Source organism: Lipophrys pholis (genome assembly GCF_963383615.2).
Source record: "Lipophrys pholis genome assembly, chromosome: 21".
Classification (NCBI taxonomy): Eukaryota; Metazoa; Chordata; class Actinopteri; order Blenniiformes; family Blenniidae; genus Lipophrys; species Lipophrys pholis.
The window spans coordinates 6,535,653-6,551,566 of NC_137649.1; the positions used below are offsets into that span (position 1 = coordinate 6,535,653).

Below are 15,914 nucleotides of genomic sequence, written 5' to 3' on the forward strand. Positions count from 1 at the left end.
CCACATAAAACGGGCGTCAAATATAAGAACAAAACTGGCCACGACATTGCTATCATGTCAAACGCTTCATGACGCGACTTGCACAATCTGACCATTTTTTTAATTCCTCGCAGAAATTTGTAATTTCATTGCTTCTCAGATGTTTCTGCTAGAAGAAAAAAGGCTGTTGGTTCATTAAGTCACAAACACTGAAGCAAGAACAAACCTGTGGCTGATTTCTAGCTGCAACATTTTATATGGATATCAAACCGTAACCTCACACCACAAGCAAGCATAACCGCAATTATCTTCAGAGGGATACTCAAGAGAGAGAAACCTTCGGCTTATAAAAGCCAAAGGTCGGCAGCTTGAGCAGCAGTACAGAACAACAGGTCTCAGTATCCACAAATAAATGCACACCAATCACATCACATCATTTAAAGACTCCATTACCTCCACCAAAACCCAATATTTCGCCAATATGATCCCAGCAAACAAAAGAAATACAAGATCTCTCTTCTCCCTCCTCTACAATATCACTCAACCCCAGGACACTCTTACTTCACCTGTATACAACCTCCTTCTGCAGCCAGCATGTCTTTTTTTCACAGATACAATAAACAAAATCCACCAACACCTTGGTACAAACCGTCTCAACATCTCGGCAGACTTTCTCATTCTCCTCTTTCCAGCTCCCCACTCTCTTGGAAATCTCATAATGCAAAAATCCACCTGTCACCTGAACGCCCTCCACACACATCCTCAAATCCTGCCTCCGCTCTCTGGTCCCCTTCATTTCTGGCATCATCCACTCCTCTCTCACTACTGGAACCGTTTTCTCATATTGAAAACCGCTGCTGTCACCCCAATTTTGAAAAAAAAAAAAAAAAAAAAACTTGGTGCAGACCTCTCCGACTTTAACATTTATCATTACGTGTCCAATCTACCCTTCATCTCCTAAATCCTGTAAAAACAGTTGCCTCCCAACTCCACTCTCACCTATCCCACAATAACCTCTATAAAAATTTCCAGTCCAGCTTCCGTCCACTCCTTAGCACTGAAACAGCACTAGTCAAAATATCAAACGACCTTATGGCAGCTGATTCTGGACTCCTCACCATCCTCATCCTCCTTGACCTGAGAGCGACCTTTGATACCATCTGTCACTCCACCCTCCTCAACAGATTATCCTCCATTGGCATCACCCACACTCCATTAGACTGGTTCACTTCTTACCTCTCTGGCACTCACTACACTCAACTTAAATCCTGTAAATCCATCCCCTTCTCTGCCATCATAGGTGTCATCATAGATCTTCTCCTCTTTATCATTTACCTCCTTCCCCTTGGCAATATTTTCCGCAAATTTAACATACATTTCCACTGCTATTCGGATGACACCCAGCTCTACCCTACCAGTAAACCCTCATCCATCCTCACTGATTGTATTTCTGAAATAAAAACCTGGTTCAAGTTTCTTAAATCAAACAGCAATACAGCTGAAATCCTTCTTATTGGCACCAAGTCCACTTTATCCAAAACCAGCAGCTTCTCCATCAACATTGACAACTCCTCCGTTTCACCCTCCCCCCAGGTTAAGGGTCTGGTTGTCATCCTCGACAGCACTTAATCCTTTCAGTCTCACATCAATAACATTACCCAGTGTCCGCCCCTCCCTCACAAATTAATGTAACTCTCTCCTCCCTCACAAATCCCTTCATAAACTGCAACTGGTCCAGAATTCAGCTGCCCGCATCATCAGACCCCTCCATCCACCACATCACTCCCATCCTCCATCAGCTCCACTGGCTCCCAGTTCAGTTCTGCATCCAATTCAAAATTCTCCTCTTATATGAGACGGTAGCAGTCACAGCTTGTATCACCATACCCCACCATCATCAGATATATAAAAAAAATATATATATAACTTCAGATGCGAAAGTGACTCTCAGCCACCACTGAAGCATGAGAGGCTATAACATTATGTGACTCTGACAAACTTGTACATTTATATCAAACAAAAATTTGGGCTTAACCTGAGCATTTTGAATGTTAACTAATTAAGAAGGTAGAAAAGCTTTGGGTGTTTGCTGAGACACAAAAGTTCAACAATCATCGTATAATGCGGACAGGACCATTTTCTTTCAAGGACTTTGCCAAGATTCACAAACATAAAAATTATCACACTTCATACGGCAGCGTTCCAGAGCAGAAGACTCGACACTACAACTATAAAGGGTTGGATCACAAACGAAAGAAAGATGAAGAAAAAGGTTTACCTACCCAGTTTGGCCTCGGACGTGTCCATCTCCCATTTGCTTTTTGGAATGTAGCCCTATATTACATAAAGAAACACTGCAATGGTTACATGTCTGGGCGACACGGGGAGAAGGGGAGGGTGGAGAAAGTGGGAGAAGGGAAGTGGCTGAAAAGAGAAGTTTAGAAGACAAACAACACCAAACAACTGCAGGATGCATGAGCAATATTATTAGACAGACAGGATTCTACTAACACCAGCATGCAGACATTAATGTAGGGTTACTGCAAGAACCTCTGCTTTCGCACTCGGCGTTTGCTCTCAACCAAGTGAGTAAAAAAAATGACAAATGAACTACAGTCATGCACCGCTTCAGAGAATCCAGACTGGATTTAAATTCTTTTAATTCCATTTTAGGGATCCACCATGATATCAGCACAACATCCAAGGCTGATGGTCGTCCCTCCCTCCTTCCCTCCCTCAAGCAGGTCTGCTGGGCGCAGATTTGTTAGAAGTTCTAGAAACTGATAAACTGGTTGTTTGCACTGAATGCTTAATGCAGGTCATGTGAGAAGGAGTTAAAACTCTATTGAGTCCAGGAAATCCATTGCATCCTGGTTCTGGTCCATGTTGCACGCAGATACGTCTGTGCGCCCTGTATAAGTTTTGACAGTGAACGGCTATGAACAGAAATCATTTAGATCAGGGGTGTCAAACATAAGGTATGTGGGCTAAAACCGTCCTGCAAGCAAACGTTTATATCTTTAAAGCGCTGAATAATGACATGGAAAATTTATTTCATCAAGTTAATACAAGAGTCTGAATCACCTGCAGCCCACTAATTCAGATTAAGTCATTCAGGTATGGGGGACTATTTTATGTTCTGTAAAGAGCACTTTCATTATTCCTGCAACCAGAAATGGTTAATAATTACAAAATATTCCATGCCTTAGTTACTGTCAAAATGTTCTGACGGGATTAAAGAGTTTACAGTCGTGCTTTCAAAAGTGTTAAAAAATAAATGTGCTTTCCTTGTAAGTTGCATTAGTTTTCTTATTGGAATTTTATCAGTTGTTATGAAACAAAAGCAGAAACATCAACAAGTTGACAAAAGCAACATCATTTAATTGTGATTTAATGTTGTCTGTAGAGCTGCACCAGGCATGAGTACTCTTACTCGTACTCATAAAATTGCCACCGATACCGCGACACCGATACCACTTTACGGCAGCGTAGGGTTTACACGGGCGGCAAGTGAGGAGCGCGCAGCTTGCTCAAAGCTGTTTAATATTTTTAAATGGCTTTGAGCAAGCAGTGCGCTACTTTTTCGACCATCTTGTTCGAAACTTGAGGAGGATTTAGGCCATTCCTAAATGAATGTAGAGGTAACCCTGCAGTTTCTGACAAAGCTTTATTGAAAGCCATTTTGTTAAATGTTAGTACTCAGTTTATGACAAAGTTTTATTCAAATGTTTTCTTACAGTATATGTGGCAGTGCCATAAAAGAACAAATTTTCGAATGTCAGGACATCACAATGTAGGAATGTTGTTCAAAAAACAGCTGTGGAAAAAAATAAATGTGTGTATTGGCCTACGTACTCGGTGTCGGTGAGTACTCAAATGCAAGTACTTATACACTACTCATTTTGGACAAAAGTGGTATCGTTAGTTGTCTGTATTAAGTACTGCATCAGAATATTGGTATCGGCAATATTTTGTTTTAAAAATATCGGCACGTATCAAATATCGCGCAGCCCTATTTTATTTGGATTAATGTGGTAATGATCATGTGATTCACACATTTTTGATGCTTAGGTATTTGCCTCTCATCTTGAGGCTGCAGCGCTCCTGCTGGTTTAATAGGTTGGACATAGAAGGGTCAAATTAGCTGCTCTTCCATTGTTAGACACTCAGAAAAACCTTTTCGTTAGCTCCAGAAACCTGCAGACACTCCACTATCAACACCAACATCAATGACGACGCATGAAAATATTTGGAAAAGGATGAGCTTGATTATCTATAAAGGTATACAGTTTAAGATTAAAGATATACATATAGAAATGTACTTAGGGTGCTTTGAATGTTTAGATCAATAGAACTCGACTAAAGCTACACATATATGGTGGTTTTCAATTGTGTATTACCAGCATACAATAACAATATGTATTAAAAACATATTTATCATCAATAAAATTGAAAAAAATATATAATTTCATAGACCATATATCTTACAAATACATTCGTAATTTCTTTGGCTTTATTGTTATAGTTCTAATCTAAAAGTGATCATCAATATGAATCCTGATGATCTGTTCCAGTCTCTGTAGCAGGAGGTTCTGATCAATAGTATCAAATGCACCAATGTGATCTAACGAGACCAGAACAGAGACCAGTCCTGTGTCTGAGGCCATGAGAGGATCATTAGTAACTTTGATCAGAGCCGTCTCTGTGCTATGATGAGCTCTATAACCTCACTGAAAAGACTCAAATAGGTTGTTTGTATACAAATGGTCACATAGCCGATTTAAAACAACTTTTCCAGGACGTTAGAAATAAAGGGAAGGTTGGATATTGGCCAGTTACTTGTTAAAACACCTGGATCAAGGGTGTTTTTTTTTTAAAGAAGAGGTTTAATCACAACAACCTGAAAGACCTGTAGTACATCGACTGTTAACTAAAGACAGGTTGTTCTGATCATGTATTGATGTACCAATCGAGGGTAAATGCTTTAAACTGTCTAGTCGGGATTGGATCTAACAACCATGTCGGTTTGGCTGAGAACTCAAAGAGCTCTATATGATGGAAGTCGGAAAACTGTACATCAGGTTCTATTGAAAAATGTATTGACTCTTTTTTAACGACACGTAAATGTAGGAAACGTTTTTTACTTGGCTGAAAATAGAAAAAAAAAAAAGAGTCCATACATATGTATTTAGAACGACAAAATGAACACAATTCAATCCATTGACAAATCTAGAGAAAATGCATATGGTTGATAGATCTGTGACAGCTTTGGAGAGTATGTGGTGTAAAGAGGTTTAAAAAGTCACTACTGCTTAAAGTTCAATGGACAAGAGCTTTAAAGCTTTAAAGGCCTGTCCTCAGGTCAGAGCCAATGCATAAGCACAGTATGGCGGGTCATCATGTCAGAGAAAAAACAGAGGTAAGTGGAGGAACAGACAGGAATACAATGCCAGCCTGACAGCAGCGGCTACGTTTACGGTTGCTACGAAAAATTGCTGATCAAAAACGCAACTTTCTTATGACATTCTCATATCCTTCTGTTAAGGTGATCTGATCACAGCAGAGGGTACCTGGCTGTGTCCCGGGAGAAAAAAAACAACAACACATTTTCATGGGGCTGTCAAGTCCTCCACAGTTGTGTCTCGTTTGAGTTTATGCCGGGACCAGTAGGGTAGTAGGTTTTTAGTTTGTGTGGGAAATATAAGGACTTTCACAAAGTCACAAGAGTAAACAGTGCTTGATTATATGCATTGTTGCGTGTGGTGTGTCTACTCTGGTTGCTATGGGAATTTGGTGTCAAAAACCATGGAAGGGTGTCCAAAATATCAGTTTCAGCTCGTTAAAATCTTCAGAGAAGAAAACTGATATTCTGAACACAGTGTCACAGAATACTGCAGGAGATCAGTGTTTAACACTGAGCAGCCCGTTTTAAAAGACGCCGTATATATATACATATATATAGTGGCATCTGGGTTTATAGATTTTTCTTGTAGAAGTTGTTTAGTCTGTTAAAGATGTGAACCATTCAGATGTTTTCCTGCTGTTTATTTTTCGGCATGCTCCTTAACAAGCACAACGTTTTGTTTTATTTATTTGCAGAATGTTGAAAGCCTGTGAGGACCAGGACTCGGGACTCAAACTGACAGTTGCATTTCTTTCATGGCTTTGGAGTTTAAGGAGTTTCTTTGTGAGAACGCATATTTGAAGGATGTTTACTGTAGGCATAATATAATCATTATATTGAATATCATTATATTATATCATTGATATTGTTGCAAAACTATTTAAGAGAATACCATATTGGTCTGGATACAGGATGACCTTGAGTACTGTGAAAAAGGAGATCAAATCTTATATAAATGCCATAACACATGGACTTAAACAGCTGTTAAATACCGGTATGGGACAGTGGGCGTGGTCAATCGTGCAACTTCTCAAATGGCTTCAGAAGGATTGCTGCTCGCATACTCTGGTTGTAGATGGTCCTCCCATAGCGCAGCATCCTTAATGCAATTGAAAACATTTGCAACGCAGCATTTTAAAGCCTTGGAATGGCCTGTTAACTCCTCATCCCCTCAGTATGATCACAAGTCACTTCTGAGTGTGTGGAATCAGTTCATTTTGTTTTGGAAGCCCCTGTGCCGTTTGTATGCAGAACTGAAATACAATCTTTTGGTTAGTCACAATTATTTATTAGATGCTCTTGATACTGAAAAGCAGTCTGTAAATAGTTTGTTGTTGTTTTTTTTAAAACCAGTCATCTGGACGGTGGAAAGTGTAATGACGACAGCCATCGTGTCAGAAAATGTGATGAAACTGCACACCCTCTTGGATCGTGACTAAAAACAAACCAAAAAACATACATGGCCTCTGACAAACTAGATCTTCATGAACTGAATAACAATGATTACAGAAACTAACTTTGACAGAAATAAAATACTTTCATAGGACAGGATGCAGATAATGTCATTGTTAATAGGTAGAGCTAAGCAGAAATATTGATACTTAGGTTCGTATCAATGGTTTTGAAAAAGACACTATATCGATATTCCAGCCTCTTTGAATCGTACGTGGCTCCGTCTGCAGAACGTGCAATGGTAGCTCCCAGTCCTCATCTCATCACATATCTGAGGACTGGGAGCTGACATCGCACGGTTCCCAAACGAGAGCCATACTGGGAGCAACAGTGTGGAGGTATTGAAAACTGTGGGACATGGCGGGCAAGGCGCCCGCCACTGTCACAGACATTGCGAGCAAGGTGCCCGCCACTGTCACAGACATTGCGAGCAAGGCGCCCGCCACTGTCACAGACATCGCCTCCAACATGAACGGCGCTGCTTGCCGGGATGTTGCATTTGAAGCACTTTGCTCGCACGCTTAATTTGATGTCGCAGCGCATGCTGAAGCTCCCTGCAGCCACGCGCTTGTTGGGAAGAGTGAGACGCATCAAGAGCTTCTTCAGATGCAACTTTACAGCTTCTCTGTGTACTATGACGGAAACAACCGCTACAAACTGTTGACTGGTGTCAGCTGAGAGGAAGCAGCAACCAGCCACAGCTCATCTTATTCATCTTTCTGGGAGGATCAGAGTCACATTTGAGTTCAGTTCATCAAAAATGATGCATCTTATTCATTTGCGCGTGGAGACTAAATGCACTTCTTTTTAATTAAGCTGATATGCATGAACACTGACATACAAATCAGATTGATGTTTGAGGTGTTGGGAAAATTATGCAATTTCTTTTTTAGAAATTGGAACATCAGAACTAATCTAATAGATTTTCGACTCCTTTACCAATATAATGAGATGTACCAGCCTATTAGATTTATTTTTATTATGATAATTCATTTGGAGGCTATATATGAAAATTGTGTCGCACCATGTCTAACAGTATTTGTAACGTATATAGATACGTATCGTATCGTGACTTCCCTGATGATACCCAGCCCTTTTAAGAAGAGAGTGTAAACAACACTATGTGATTGATGAATGAACTCTATAAGATGTGATTATAAAGTTCACTAATCAATTACTTCTCTGCACAGTGGCATTTTATAACTCCAGTACCAAAATGCTTTGTTCAATAGCAGTTAATAGTTAAAAAAAAAAAAGAAGCTATTTTTATTTCAGAGATTTAAAAAAAGATCATTTAGAAATATCACAAACCTGTATACTCAGAAAAGTGCCAGTTTGTTCAGACCGTGTAGTTTTCTAGTTTAAAATCAAGATTGGTGCAAATAACATTTGCAAGATTTGATGCCCTCCTTCTGATGAATGGGTTAGTCATGTACTGCCTTGTATTGAGAGGAAAAGTAAAAGGTGCAGAGGCATTTGGTCTCGCCCAAAATAATGCAGCTAAGCACCTGATTGCTAAAATCTTGACTCTATAATGGGGACTCTATAACTACATAAAATAAAAATGTCAACAAGTCAAATTTGATTTGCTATAAGGCCCCATGAATTTTCAACAGTATCATCTAGATTCATGATATAAAACTAGCTGGTTCGGGTTGATTAAAACACTAATGAGTCATTAAAAAATGATGGACAATTCTTGTGTAACAGATGGAAAACAAGTAAGTGAAAATGAGTCTCACAACTACGTGATCAGAGGTTTTAAGGTTGCCATGTCCTACCATGTCACCCTCTTCTTCCTCTTCTCTCTTGGGTTCTTGGGGCTCGTCATCAGGATTGAAGTCTTCCATTTCGACCTAGAAACACAAGCATGGCTTGATTTAGCAGTTATTGATTAAAACTGAAAAAGGAACTTTGAGTCTTGATGGCCTCACCTCTTCAATAGCAGCATCCTGAAGCAGGGACCGGACATCCAAGCGCACCATGTGACGAGGTGAAGCCTCCCAGTTGTTGGACATCTGACGACAGAATTCTCCATGAGGAAGTGTACACTATGGCCTCGTTTACACAACATTTTCAAGTGAAGACGGAAAGCTTCTATTGCTTCTTGAGTACAACACAACTTTTTGAAGATGGAAATCTTCTAAAGTGCTCAGTGGAAACCGGGGGGAGATGAAGTAGAAGGACGATAACAACAATGTTTCCTCCAGAGTGTCATGACTCCCAGTCCATATTCTCCTGGGACTTGGTAGTTTTATTGTTGACAATCACGTGGAATGGCAATACAACATTGCCAGCGGTACATACGAATACAAGTGTACTCGCCAATGTAAATGTTCATTTCGTAGTGTTCTCTGTGTGTGTGGGTTCATTTCAAAAACAACTAACAGCACCAACTCGCGGCCCCAAAAACAATCATTCTCAGCGTTTCTGTGTAGTAAACAGAAATGCTATTGTGTAAACGGGGCTTGAGCTTCAGATGGAATTAAATAGTTAGCACTGTATATCAGGTCAGACAGCTATCTCAAATACCTTCGTTATATCCTTGGGCGTGCGTCCATGGACATTTCTTTTCCCGCAAGTTTGCGTGTCTGCGGTGATTTCAGCCAGATAAACCTTGAATCACAACAGAAAGCCTCTTCAGCGCACAGAAAACCACAACAATTTGTCAGGTTGTTCAGGGACTCACCTCAAAGCCTTTCGTTTTGGCAGCACTCCAGAACTGGTCAAAATGTTTAACCTTGTCATTAATTGTGTCTAAAATGATGAATGGGAAAAAGCCGTCATCCAGTGTTTTCTTAAAGGTTTTGAGCATGCTGCTGCGGTAGATGTCCTCCATCTCCGGCTCATACTCATACTCAAGAATCTGCAAAGGAAGGTGTTTTTGCATTAAATTCTATTTCTTCACAATATTACAACTACTTTGAGTTACAGATTTTATCGGCGGTGAGTGACCTTTCTTTTGACTCTTTTCCCAGTATCCGGGTCTTTCTCGGTTTTCTCAACTTCGGTCATGAAATAGTCGTCCAAAACGAGCACTCGCGGAGGTGCTCCACCACAGTCAACTTCTTTGTCCTAATTATTGTCAACAAGTTTCAAAAACATATTTTTGATTTAGTTTTATTGCCAAAAAAACTGAAACGGTCTGACACATTATCAGGAAATTCAGATCAAAATTTCATATTGAACTGATCTAGACGTCTGGCATCACTTACCCGAATGAGTTTTGCCACATGACTTTTGCCACTTCCTGGAAGTCCTCTCATGATAATGACAATCTATAAAATATTAAATGAAACCATATTAGACACCATATGTGATGTTGTTACAAGTACAGTTATTATTATTGTTACAATTATATATGAATTAAATATAAATTTATTACCCTCTCAGGCCGAGACAGTCTGCCAGGTGGTTTGAGGATGTCATCAATATTCTTGATTTCTGGCTTTTTCTCGATTCTGGGGGGAGGCTGCGGAGGAGGTGGGAGGGGAGCTGAAGTAGGGGGTCCTCTGTCCTCCGGATAACTTCTTCTTTCGACTGTATGACATTAATTGCAATTAAGACTCCAGTTACACGACACATCACGACACATTCACAAGTGAAAACGGAAAACTATTGTCGCGTTTTGGGTGTCGATGCTCGGAGGCACCGAATATAAAAATGTTTAAAAAAGGCTTCCAAGGTAGAACCTTTTTTTTAACGCTCCAACTCCTTCCTTGTGGAAATGGAAAAAAACGCAACTCTTTGAAAATGCTGCTACTACAGGTGCACACCACGGCCACAGTAAATACTTCTTCTGAACATGTCCAAGCAGATGCAACATCAATCCAATGATGGCCCCCAGAGAGTCATGACACTCAGACCATATTCTCCTGAGACTTGGTAGTTTTATAGTTGAGTGTCATCGTAATAACAATCCAACTACGTCACCTGTCCATTCGAATGTCCTCACCATTGTTAATGTTTATAGAGTAGTGTTCTCTCTGTGCACGCTTGTGTGGGGATCCATTACAAAAATGGCCCACAGTGCCCACTGGTGGCCCAGAATGCTAACTGCAACGTTTTCAGCGTTGCTGCAGTTTCCAGATATGGTTTCCAAAACATTACCCGGTATACACAAACCTTTTCGGAAAAAACTGTGTTTTCACTTGGAACGTTGTGTAAACGGGGCCTTAAATTCTAAACAAATATATATCTAAACAAGACAATCATTGTTAGTGTGTTGACAGTAAAAACATGAAAAATAAATAATAAATGTGTGGCATATTCAACGTACTATAAGGTGAAGAGCTGTGTCCATAACGGTCAGGCCCACTGCGGTCGTGTACAGCGCGCTCGTATGGAGCTCTCTCATAGGCCATCCTTCCATAATGATCGTCGGGATCACGACTGCCACTTCGATCTTTGTCCCGTATATCTCGGTCTCTCTCCCGGTATGCTGAGCGTAGAGAATGCGCCAGTGGAGATCTACAAAGAGAACAAGCATTACCAGTTTAATTCCCCAAACTGAATTTCCGGTTTTCAACACTCAAACACTAATCACAATGCATGACACAATGTGATAGAGTACCTTTCTTCAACCATGGCTTGTGTGCTTGAGTCAGAAACAGACAAATAGATTACAATATTACATATGTAGAGAGGCACCACGTCGTCCCATAGGTGGGAAAACAAAGGGTGTCTGATCCACTGAAAATACACCACACCTGTCATCTCTCTCCCTTGGGGGATAACGATCCCTTTCGAATCGTTCTCTCTCGTAGTCAGGCTTTTCTCTGTATGAATCCCTCTCTCTGGTGTAGTCCCGGCGATCCATGTAAGGGTCTGATCGTCGATCATAATATGGGTCTCTGCTGTAGGAATCTCTGGGACCGAGCAGTTCTAGAAGGATTTAACAGTTTGTCAATTAAAAATGAGCAGGAAATGGAAAAATCATCCGATAACAATTTAAAGAATGATACTTCGTGGTAATGAATCTTACCTTTTTCGTAGCCTCTATCTGATGTCACCGGGTCAGGCCTCAACACTATTCTCTCACCATATGAGATTCGCTCAACAGTGGTTCCAGGCTCTAAAACAAAAGGTGGTTATTAGCCAGAGTCACCAAAAACATTCTGACCAAAACTTTTAAAAAATTAAGATATTTATGAATGCACACACCATGCCCATGTCCATAATCGACAGTCTTTGGAATCACCGGAGGTGCAGCAGTGAGAGATGGTTGATAATGTGTAGCAGCTTTGCTTTCCCAAGACACTGCTTCAGGAACAGTCGTCTGTGAAGTTGCTGTCATACCCTGAGACCGAACAACGGATGTTATATATAGGTTGACTTTGCAACATTTCAATTATCTAGTAATTCATTCATGTAACAACACACACGTACAAAATGTAATAACACTTCAATTGTTTTGTCAGTTTTCATGGTTTTACCTTCAAAACATTCCTAACGTCTGGTGGGATCTCCAGTCCAAGAAGACCAGCAGGGAGCTCCGGCATATTATCAGCTGGAGCAGGCTGCTGTGGTTCAGCACCAGGGGTCTTTGCTTCCTGTAATTCCCTGCGAGTGCAAAATAATGGAAGCTAAATTTAGCAAAAGGGTCCCTTAAACATTCTTAAACAGAGTAAAAACACATTACCTCAGTTTCCCACCTTTGTTATGCTATGTAAATCTGAATTTTTCATTTATAACTTACATGAACATTCAGAAAAAATATATAAATTCGATGTATGTGATAGTGAATTGAACAATTTCTATGATGTATCGCAATCCAGTAAAACTCTGTCTTGAAGCAGTAACTCGTACTCGTCCTTTAAAAAAGTGGTATCGGTGCATTCCTAGTTTACAATTTAATTAAATGTTTAGACATTTATGTTAGCATGTTAATATTTTCCCTACACTGCACTTTATGTCATTTTAATAATTAATGTTGTAAATACACTTGTCTGCTGTGTTCAGACTAAAGTCATGTTTATGATGTTTGTCACTTTTTAAATCAAAAAGCAGGTTAATATTTATCCGACTGCTTGAATTCATGAATGGGAAAACTTAACCATGAACAATTATTAAGAAAAGTGACAATGCAACACAGTTGTGATTGCGGAATCGAAGGATAATTGGAATTTTAATCGAATACTGAGATCAGTGTCCTCTTCCAAAATGAGGACCTCCCCAAATACACTGCCCTAGTATGTGAGCAACAAAGAATTGACGCCAACATGCTATTTGTACTTGCTTAATGTAATGTAATGACCACAGAACAGAAATTACCTTATTAGCTTCAGCTCTTGAGCAGCTTTTAAAATAATCTCATGTTGACGCTGGGATAGGGCAAGCACATTCCCACTCATTCCTTGGGCTTCAGCCGAACTCTCGGGCAGGTTTGTGACAGGTGGAGGTACAGCAGGTCTATCCAAAGAAGGATCGTCTCTATGCTCGCCATAGCGAGGCCTGCTATCTTGATACTCTGAAGGATACCCCCTTTCTGATGGCGAAAGATGTCTGGCACGCATTTCCCAGTCTGGAGGCAGAGGGTAGGGTGGTTCTTCTCGTCGGTAAGGTGAGTCATCCCTGTATTCACGAATTCTGAGTTCCCCTCTTCCTCTATCATGTTCATCATATAAATATGGGCGACCTCGTTCCCTTTCTCTTTCCTCTGGCCAATGACTATCTTTGAAAGCCTCAGGTGGCAGCATGCGAGGAACATGGCCCCGCTCATGAGGAGAACGCTCTCTGTATTCATGGTACTTGGCATCACGCAGATGTTCTTCAGGAGGGTAATCTTGTGGTGCCCGCCAGCGATAACCACTTTCACCATGATTATAATCCTGTGTAAAAGTGTCATTATATTCCTCTTCATATTCCTCACGGTTTGGGCCATGCCGCCACATGCCTCTTGCCATCCCCCGTCCCATTGGTCTCCTCCTCACCCCTCCCCTATCTATTATTTCGTGAGGAGATAATGGAGCGCCTCTGCCTTGTGGCGGTTGCCAACCCAAGTCTTCTTCCCCTCCTTCATCGTGATATCCCTCCTCCATGATTTCATGAGGTGGTGGTGGTGGCACACGGCGCCTGCCTCTTCCAAATTCAGAATGCACTGACTGGATATGAGGGTCATCATACATGGGTTGCCCAGTTGAATCCACGTTAGCATCATCAGCGTCTGCTTCATAGTCCAAGGGATCATCATCCATTGGTCCGTGTGCAGGGTGAAGGGGACGTCCTCGTCCTGGATGCATAAAAGCAGGGTGACCTCGTGGGGGGCGACCCCTGCCAGGTGGAAATGGGGGTCTCATACCTCTCATTGGAGGTCCTCTTTCTCTCCAGTAGGGGTCTCCTTCCTCTGAGAACTCTGCTGAGTCAGGTTCCTCCCACTGCCCGTCAAGTGGCTCTCCTCTTCCCATAGAGGGTCCCCCTCTTCCCATAGGTGGTGCCCCCCTGCCCATAGGAGGTCCTCCTCTACCCATTGGAGGTCCCCCTCGTCCCATTGGAGGTCCCCCTCGCCCCATTGGAGGTCCTCCTCGCCCCATAGGTGGCCCCCCTCTACCCATAGGTGGCCCCCCTCTACCCATGGGTGGCCCCCCTCTACCCATGGGTGGCCCGCCTCTACCCATGGGTGGCCCGCCTCTACCCATAGGTGGGCCTCCTCTACCCATTGGTGGACCTCCTCTACCCATTGGCGGACACCCTCTCCCCATAGGGAAACCTCCTCTTCCTAAAGGAGGCCCACCTCTACCCATTGGTGGACCTCCTCTTCCCATAGGGGGTCCTCCTCTCATCATTGGAGGTCTGCCTCTTCCAAAATGAGGACCTCCCATCGGCTCCTCATAATACTCTTCCTCTGGGATCCAAATATCTTCTTGTGGGACCTCCGAGTCCTCGCCACCAAACTCCTCATAAGAAGACTCCTGCCATTGGTAGTTCTCCTGATCCTCTATCATGTCCATGTCCTCTTCTTGTTGCGCATAGTCATAAGACATGTCCTCTGCCTCCTCCCCAAGTGGTACAGAGTTTGCACCCCCAAACTCTCCACTGCACCTCTGCCCACGTCCTCGTCCATGCATTTGTAGAGGCATCGGAGGCTGACCACGTCCTCGACCAGTGGGAGGCAATGGATGCCCTGGTATTGACTGCAAATGGCCAGCACTTTGTAACTTTACATCAGTTGACTTTGGGATATTTGGTGGCATTTTGCTTCCATCTTGTTTGAGGGCATTCTGAGGAGTGTTTTGTGCCACTACAGCAGAGGTAGTAGTTACAGAAGGCTTATTGTTCACTGCTGTAGGTTTTTCATTACTGTCAGAGGAGTTGTCATCCAAATCTTTTGACAATATGTTTGTTTTTAATGTCTGAGGAATTGGGTCATTTGGGACAAAAAAACCATCAGTTCCAAGTAAGTTGTCATCTGTCATGTCTTCATCGGGTGTGGTTTTATTATCTGATTTGTCATCGGTATCACATTTTTGTTTTTCAGACTGTAGCTGTGAAGCTAATGATACTGATGTCTTTGTGTCCATATTGGAAGGTTTTTGAACAGTTGGTTCTAGTTTGGGTTGGGGACATTGTTGTTGTGTTTGCTGGGGCACTGATGGACATTCAACTCTTGGAGGGCCAGGGTGTCTTGGACCTTCGAACCTAGGCTGCTGCCCAAATCGAGGTTGGTCAAACCTTGGAGGACCATCAAAGCGCTGTCTTGGTTGGTCAAACCTTGGGGGACCATCAAAACGTTGTCTTGGTTGGTCAAACCTTGGAGGACCATCAAAGCGTTGTCTTGGTTGGTCAAACCTTGGGGGACCATCAAAGCGCTGCCTTGGTTGGTCAAACCTCGGTGGACCATCAAAGCGCTGCCTTGGTTGGTCAAACCTTGGAGGACCATCGAAACGCTGCTGTGGCTGGTCAAATCGTGGTGGGCCGTCGAAACGTTTTGGTTGGTCGAATCTTGGCGGGCAATCAAATCGCTGTTGTGGTTGGTCAAACCTTGGGGGACCATCAAAGCGCTGCTGTGGTGGGTCGAAGCGTGGGGGACCATCAAAACCTTGTTGTGGTTGATCAAATCTTGGGTTGCTTCCACTGGAAA

The 15,914-nt window shown here is 42.1% G+C and overlaps 1 protein-coding gene across 1 annotated transcript in view; it reads right to left on the bottom strand.

The window, feature by feature from the left end:
- ylpm1 (YLP motif containing 1) overlaps positions 1-15,914 on the bottom strand; it is a gene marked incomplete at its 3' end in the record, with an annotated part of 39,101 nt that overhangs the window by 17,318 nt on the left and 5,869 nt on the right. Inside the window, exons 5-18 of the mRNA XM_080491075.1 lie at positions 13,109-15,907; positions 12,271-12,397; positions 11,999-12,134; positions 11,820-11,909; positions 11,545-11,719; positions 11,115-11,305; positions 10,221-10,375; positions 10,051-10,113; positions 9,791-9,910; positions 9,525-9,701; positions 9,368-9,451; positions 8,770-8,853; positions 8,617-8,691; positions 2,262-2,313 (exon numbers count right to left, since the gene is read on the bottom strand). Of these exons, the coding sequence (XP_080347201.1) occupies positions 2,262-2,313; positions 8,617-8,691; positions 8,770-8,853; positions 9,368-9,451; positions 9,525-9,701; positions 9,791-9,910; positions 10,051-10,113; positions 10,221-10,375; positions 11,115-11,305; positions 11,545-11,719; positions 11,820-11,909; positions 11,999-12,134; positions 12,271-12,397; positions 13,109-15,907 (4,328 nt within the window). The remainder of the gene's footprint in view (positions 1-2,261; positions 2,314-8,616; positions 8,692-8,769; positions 8,854-9,367; positions 9,452-9,524; positions 9,702-9,790; positions 9,911-10,050; positions 10,114-10,220; positions 10,376-11,114; positions 11,306-11,544; positions 11,720-11,819; positions 11,910-11,998; positions 12,135-12,270; positions 12,398-13,108; positions 15,908-15,914) is intronic.